This window comes from Canis aureus, chromosome 1, assembly GCF_053574225.1.
Source record: "Canis aureus isolate CA01 chromosome 1, VMU_Caureus_v.1.0, whole genome shotgun sequence".
In the NCBI taxonomy this organism is placed as follows: Eukaryota; Metazoa; Chordata; class Mammalia; order Carnivora; family Canidae; genus Canis; species Canis aureus.
Genome location: NC_135611.1, coordinates 101141845 through 101149790, shown reverse-complemented (window position 1 = coordinate 101149790; position 7946 = coordinate 101141845). Strand labels below are relative to the sequence as shown.

At 47.2% G+C, this 7946-nt stretch overlaps 1 protein-coding gene across 1 annotated transcript; it reads right to left on the bottom strand.

The window, feature by feature from the left end:
* Positions 1–476: 476 nt before the first annotated feature.
* On the bottom strand, positions 477–7416 carry LOC144322503 (uncharacterized). Its single transcript, XM_077912641.1, has 3 exons — positions 7132–7416; positions 2868–2967; positions 477–2251 (listed from the first exon to the last, which is right to left on the bottom strand). Exons 2-3 carry the CDS (start codon positions 2905–2907, stop codon positions 1026–1028), a joined length of 1266 nt encoding a protein of 421 aa, XP_077768767.1. The 5' UTR covers positions 2908–2967; positions 7132–7416; the 3' UTR covers positions 477–1025.
* Between the last annotated feature and the right edge of the window lie 530 nt (positions 7417–7946).

Here is a 7946-nt window from a genome sequence, read left to right as displayed (position 1 = left end):
GTGTCTTGGCATCAGTTTTGTTTCCTTCCTGGGTTGGTAAGTCTTGCAGCCAGAGACCTGGGTACCAGATCAGATTCTGGCCTTCATGGCATATGGCACTTGGCAGGTCCTCAGAAACAGCTTCCCCTCAACTGTGCTGTGAAATATGGCACATATGCTGGAAATAAGACACTCAATCCATGCTGGTCTCAAACATATTGAAGGCTGTCACAACCTCCCTCAACATCACCATCAAAGTGATGTCTGGGCTCTCAAATAACTCTAAAATCCAGACATCAGGCCCACAAACCCCTGAGAAACTTTTGTCAGCAATACCAGAAGTAGACTGAGAATGTTTCCCTGTCAACCTGCTCTTTCAGTTGAGGCACATGAAACCAGGAGCACCCCCCTCCCAGTTTATCTCTTCAGTTTTGCATGGCCTAATTGTTTTCTAACCACTCCAAACAGTAAAAAGAATGTCCAAAATTAACAATGGCTTAAATAATAAGGTCTTTATTATCATAGAAACCAGAGCAACAGAAGTAAGTAGTTCTCCAGGTTGGGTGACTTGAAGGCTGGAAAATCTGTTATAAGTACCACATGAGACCAACACTATGAAGAAAGTAAACCTTTTTTGTAAGCCACCAGAACACAGCTCAGATTCTCTTGGCTAAAGATGTATGTAAGGTCCACACTTTTAACCAGTCAGTGGGGAGGGAATGAGGAATCCCATTTAATTCAGGATTCTTATTATTTCCCTCTAGGGACTGGAGAGTACAAAGTTCTACCTTCCCTGAGGACATAACGGTAACTAAGCTGATAGAGCAGACATGGTTTCAGCCACAGGCATTGAGTGACAAATCTGGCAAAGACCTGAGTAGGTCTGAAAGTGCAACACAATTCATGAAACCTTCCCTGTACCTGGCATTCATAAGGTATCTCCCCAGTGTTAATGTTCAGATATGAGTTTCAACATCTGATTGATGTCTTCCTCTCAAAGGGCAATCATAGAACTCCTCTCCGTATGAGTCCTGTTGAGAGCACTCCTAAAGCCTTCCTGCAGTGTGAACTTTCTGGTGCCGAATGAGGTGGGAACTTAAACTATAGGCTTTCCCACATTCATTGCACTCATATGGCCTTTCTCCAGTGTGAACTTTTTGGTGCCTAACAAGGTGGGATGTTCTGATGAAATCTTTCCCACATTTGCTGCACACAAATGGCCTTTCCCCTGTGTGAACTCTCTGATGTGCAATAAAGTCAGAACTTCGACTAAAGAATTTCCCACATTCAATGCACTCAAAAGGCCTTGCCTCAGTGTGAATCCTCTGGTGTTTAATGAGGGTATATTTGTGACCAAAGGATTTCCCACAATCACTGCAAACATAAGGATTTTCTCCAGTATGAATACTCTCATGCTGAACAAGTGTGGATTTGTGCCTGAAGACTTTCCCACAATTGTTGCACTTATAAGGCCTCGCTCCATTGTGAACTCTCTGGTGTACAATTAGGTTGGAATGATGACTAAAGTATTTTCCACATTCACTACACTTGTAAGGCATTTCTCCAGTGTGAATTCTTTTGTGCTGAGTAAGGTTGTCTTTGCGGCTAAAGGCTTTTCCACATTCTTTGCACTCATAAGGCCTTTCTCCAGTGTGAATTCTCTGGTGTTGGATAAGGGTGGCTTTACGGCTGAAGGCTTTCCCACATTCACTGCACTCATAAGGCCTTTCTCCAGTGTGGATTCTCTGGTGCTGGACAAGTGTGTCTTTGCGGTTGAAGGCCTTCCCACATTCGCTGCATCTGTAATGCATCTGGCCACTGTGAGAGGCCTCCCCACTCCTGGTGCTCCTTGTCTTCTTCTTGCTGTGAATGGCCTTTTGCTGGTGACTGCCCAAACTGACCTGGAGGGTCTGCTCCTCCTCACATTGAAAAGGTTTTTCTGACAGGTGAGGTTCTTCACAAACTCTACAGTTCTTGACAAATGAGGTCTTCCCTTTGTCTCTTCTTAAGGGTTTCTCTACATTGTACTGCTTCTGGTGCTGATGAAAGTTTGCAGTGAAGCAGAATTGTTTCCCACAGGCCCCACATGTGTAAGGTTTCAGTCCTTGGCGTGTTTCCTGGTGCAAGATATCTTTCAAGATAGGGCCACATATGTCGCAAGGGTGAGCCATCTGGGTGGATGAACCTGCCTTGGAAATACTATCATGTGACACTTCTATAGAAATACTCTGTTCAGAAGGTGCCTCTTCATCCTCCACTGCACACCAACAACCTAAAGGCAGAAAAATGCTGTTGAAGTGCATGATGACTTTGGTGGGAAGGGGCAACCCCATCACCAATGTGTCTAGCATACCCAGGATTTAGTTCATGGGGCTATTAGCAGGACAGCAGATTTGGGATCAGGTTAAAGAAAAAGCTGCTGTGCAATACTGGGTCCCGAAGGGTCACAGAATGAGGAAGCCTTCACAAAGGACATACACAAGAATGAGGTGTAGCTCAGGGAGAACCAACAGGCAGGATGTCCAATTTACTCTTCAGCAAATGATTTTTAGAAGGGCCTTGGCTACTGGTGAGTGCTATGCAGAAATGTATGTCCAGGCCCAGTAAAATCTGATTTAAAATGAGCAACTGGTATCCTAGAATCATTTAAGGATGTATGTATGTCATGACACATTAGCATTGTCCAATAAAGAACACTGCAGAAGGAATAGTAGAGAGCACTAGTAAAGTGGGCATGGACAGCCCTGGGTCAGAGGTCAGAACATAAAAGACAAGAACAAGGAGAAAAAGATAGAAATAAGTATGGTCTACAACCTGGGCACCAAACAGGATTCTGGTGCTAGTTGAACCCAGCCCAGAAGTCACACCCACTTCAAGCTCCCACTCACCAGGGCCTGTCCACGTCCCTCCTGCCATGGCTAGAGTCATGACCTCTCAGTCAGGCACTCAGAGTTCTTTCCCCTGCTAAGTTCAGCAACCACAAAGCATCTGGAAGAAACAAGTCATAGAGGAAAGACAGGGCAAGTAGGAAAGCAGTGACCTAGAGCAGCCCATCCACAAGTGATGAAGACAACTAAATATTACAAAATGAGTATCAGAAGCATCTTGTAGGATCAGCGCACTGGGCCCCATGGCAGTGACTATTATGGCAATTCATGACACAAGTAGATCCAAAGAATATGCCTATTATAAGAAAGGGGCAGAATGTGGAGCAGAGGTATCATGAATGTGAGCAGAGCCATATAGTAAGGGAAAGGGCAAGCAAGGTAGTCCACTGGGCTGACCACAAGGAATAAAGGAGGCAATACACAGCTGAGCTTCAGTACCTAAGAAAACCTAGGTTAGTGAGGGAAAATAGCAGTGCCCAGGCAGCTATGGGAAGAAAATGGCAACCTTTGAGGGAAGAAAGAGTAGAGCACAGCCCAGAAAACTTGGGCATACAGGGCCTTACCCGGCAAGACCGTAAATGCAAAGCACAGAAAACACTGCATTATGACACAAATCTCTGGGCCTTATCATGCAGCCCCCATTTCTCCCAAGAGAAAGACACAAACACATCCTTGAAAGTCACATGACCCTGTATGAAGTCAACAACTTGAACACAGAGGCAGCAGTTCTCCCTAGGACTCCTGGTCTACCTACCACAATTTACCCTCCTCCCCAGCTCCCCAACTCAGATACCAGGCCCTCATGTGACTGGTGCCCACCCACTCTTTTCCCACTTTCTAGTCATCATTTTGTCCAACCCAGAACAGGCAGGGGACAGATAGACACTTCTGTCAGCTAGTTCTCCTGGGGTCTGGAGATCATGCATCTCATATACATATTTGAGCTTGGAATTCTCCCTAGAGCCCCCAGGCTATGAATTCAGATCCCATCTCTAGTACATATTGTTCTTTAGACCAGAGCTCCCTCATGTCTATGCATATCCACAACATAGGCATCTCCCACATGCAAATCTGCACACAGCACCCAAAGAATTCTTGGTTAATGCATCCAAGATCCTACCTGGCTCCAGTTGATGGTCCCCACCGCCATGTACTCTGAACCCAATTTTTAAATCCTTCCTTCCAGGCCCTATTCCTTGATTCAACTTCAGCAATCCAGAACAACATATAGGTCAGATAAACCCAGCCTCCTTCCCACTTTGCTGTTACATACTAAGGATGCTATATTCTCAATAGTCATAGGCTTAACACTAAATTCTCATGCAAAGCCCACACCCACTGTCCTTCTACCTCAATCATAGTTACTCTGCCAGCTGACCCAATCTGCCCCTGAGGTAATCTACCGTGACTTAAACTCCCCACATCCCATTAAAGGTCACCACGAACATGTGGGAACCACACAGAGAAAGGAAAAGCACTTGCTCTGGCCTCACATTCATCTCATCTCTAATACTACTCTACACCAACATCCATCTCACGTCTATATGCTCTCTCTAGAAGACTTCCCCACCTGCCAGATCCTCCTCTTTCCCAACCATGCACACTAACCTCCCTTTTCCTGTCCCTTGGGTGACTCCTATCCCACTCTGTGTCCACCCCCTTCTAGACCCTAAATGGCACTGCCACTATGATGTAAAGATTCTCTCTATAAATCTGATAAGCAGCTCTATTTAATCCATATAGTGGCTGCCACCTTTGAGACTTGAATCCCTCCTCTGAAATACAAACGTCTGTGTCCAGCTCTCTACCTGTACCTCCACTCAGATTCAACATGGTCAAAGCCTAATTCTTGATATTACTTCTGAAAGCTACTCCCATCACCAACTTCACCATCTCAATTGAGGGTTTTTCCATCCTTATGTTTTCTCAGTCCAAAAACTATGGGAGCTGTGGGGTCATCCTTGACTCTTCCCATTCTTTCTCTTACCATCCACATCAGAAAATCTGGTTGGCCCTACTTAAAGAAAAAAAAAAAAAATCCAGAATCCAAGCATTTGTCCCTCACCTCCAGAGCCACCAGTCCAGTCTAGCCATCATCAAAAGTGATCTTTCCTGACCCCAGTCATTTTTCACCATGCAGCCAGAGAAAGCCTGTCAAGACCAGTCAGTTCACTCCCTCCTCTGCTCCAAACATTCCATGGCTCCCAACAGAAGCCCAGCTCCACAGGCTGCCATTCTGGGGTTGAATCCTGCCTGTCCCCTGCTCTCTGATCACACCAGACATAATGGAGACCTGAGGCTCCCTAAACACTCCTAGTTCAGCCTCAAGTGATGTTTTTGCACCTGCTGGTTCTAGTGCCTGGAGCACCGTTCCACACTTCATCCCACTGCACTGGATTCAAGGCAAAAGACCATTAGTAACACTGGCACTCCCAAACTCAAAGGCAAGTAGAAGGATAAGTGAAGACTCCTGAGACACCACCATTTCCCATAGTGGGTTGCCAAGATCATGGCCAAGTGGGGCATGATGAATCAGGACCTGCATACTCTGCACTCACCTATGCAGAGATCCTAAGTGCTTCTACCATCAAAGCAACCTGGCAGAAGGAGGAAGCTGAGAGTGGCAGGTAACCAGAGTGGGGTATCATGGACTGAACTATTCCCCTATCCCTTTCCCTTTGGTGAGGATAATTTCTGAATGTCTAATCTCAAATACGAAGACTCCAGTGTTGCCTTCTACCAGCTGGGTGTCCATGAACAAAGATGTGTTGCAGTGTCCTCATCTGTAAAGCAGGGATAACAGCAGTAGACACCTAACAGGGCTACAGTTTGTAGCAACAGGTTAATACATGTCAAGGATCTTTGAATTAGTTTTTCCTCTCCACAAGCTTCACATTTTTCCAATTGGTTGTGGTACAAATGAAGGGACAGGTTTTGATACTATTTATTTTTAAGCTTTAAGCTTTTAAGAAGATGTGATATTTAAGACTTTCATCATAATCAAATACTTAGAGGCAAGCAAATTATTAAGCATTAACAGAAACTTATATCCATACATCTGCTTATGTATACCAGCCATGTGCACACTGGCCTTTCGCCAAAGCAGCCTAACTGTAACATACTCCTCTGAAGGTGAGCCTGCTGGAGGCCCTTCATTAGAGATGTTCACAATCTCTCTTACTTAAGAGTTGGGGAATTGATGTGCCAGCGTCCTGGATTTGGCTGAGGCTGCTCCACTAGCCAGGCTGACTTTTCCTCTGTTCTTCAGGCAGTGCCTTTGCTGAGCCCACAGAGTGGCAAATTTATAGCACCTCGCTCCTGCCTCTGCATCTCATGTCAGGTTCCTTATACCCTACAGCCCTTTCCTCCAGCTAAGACCAGCCAGAACTCTTTCACATGCTTCCTTCTGAAGGTAATGAAGAATGTCACCTCTTTTTCCCTGCCCTCCAATATCTCACCTCAAGGACTACGTGAGATAAAGACATCCTTAAAATTCTTCCTCAGAATCTGCTCTCCAGGCTTTGACTTGAGGCCTCGTCCCTCATTGGTCTCCAACACAGCTCCTTCCCTGGAAGTCCAGACCTGCATGGCCAAATGCCCTAGGGACACCTTAGATTTACCACATCCAAAATACAACTCCTGATTCCTTCAAAGGAGCTTCCTGCTCCAACGGACCCATTCCCACCGAAGTTCAAGGGGGGAAAAAGGGAAAACAAAACTGTGAAGGTCCCTCATTCCTTCGTTCACGTACAGCCATTATCTGACAGCGGGAAACCCTATTGGTTTCACCTTTAAAACTCCATTTCTCCCCCTCCAACTTGCTCGCCATGGCTCCAATCCAAGCACCACAAAACCTCCAAAGTCTGCGGCCTCCTCGCCTCCAAGTCCACCACCCACTCGGCCGTAATGTGTACTCCCCCAAGCCAGACCACATCTGTTCTTCCATCGCTCCAAGAGTCCTCGCCATGAAGGCACAAGGTTCCCCTGCCATGCTCCCTGCAAACACGAGCACTCTGGTTTCCTGAATCCTCCCGGCTCAGTGGCGCCTCCAAGCCTGTGCTCGTGCTAGTCGAACGGCCAAGAACAGGCACTTCGACGGCTCATCCCACCGGCTGTTAGAAATGGGGGCTCCCCCCCTGCAAACGCCCCCGTGGCCCAGGACATCGGAGACTGGGCTGCAACGACTTCAACTGGTGCCCCTCTTTCAGGGCTTCGTGATTCAGAACCCCAAAACGCGTCAAGGTCCGGCGAACAGAGTACCCACCTACGCGGGATCCATCACCGCGGTCGCCGCCATCACAATCTGGACCACAAGGAGCTGTGAAGAGTCCCAGTTCGGGACCCGAGCATTGCCGTGGCTAGGCCCTGGCCGCGGAGCCTTCGCGGGTGCTGCCACTGCCAAGCCTCTTCCCGGTAGACACAGGGTCTCTTCCCGCGCCTTCCGGCGTCTGTCACTCCGAACCCAACCAGAGCTCCAGAAGCTCTACACCGAAAGCTACACCAGGAGCGGACAAAATGTCCGCCGCGAGGAAGACACCGGAAGTCCCGCCCAGCGTCTTCCGCGCACTTTTAATAATGCCGCCACCGCGCGGCGCAGGGATTTCTGGGTAATGTAGTTTCCCTGACCAATCGGCCCTAGTGATTCTTGGACTTGCTCCCTGCAGGTGCTAAGGCTGTGGCTTCCAGCGTTGGGCTCTGGGAAACTGTGCCTCGAGGGTCAGAGGACTGGGCGGGGCTTCAGTCCTCTTAAAGAGCGCACGCCCAGATTCCGTGCTTGTGTAGTCTGCGGGAGGGCGCAAGAATGGTAACTTTCTTGTAGGTATTCCCCAAAGCCACAAAACCACATGGACATATCTTGTCAAACTACTTTGAGTCCACTCACAGTCCACGTATATTTCCTTGCTAGTTTTTATTTTTTTATTTAAATATTTAAAAGATTTTGTTCATTCATTAAAGACATAGAAAAAAAAAAAAGAGAGAGAGAGAGAGAGAGAGAAGATAAAGGCAGAGGGAGAAGCGGGCTCCATGGAGGAAACCTGATATGGGACTTGATCCTGGTACTCCGGGATCATGCCCTGA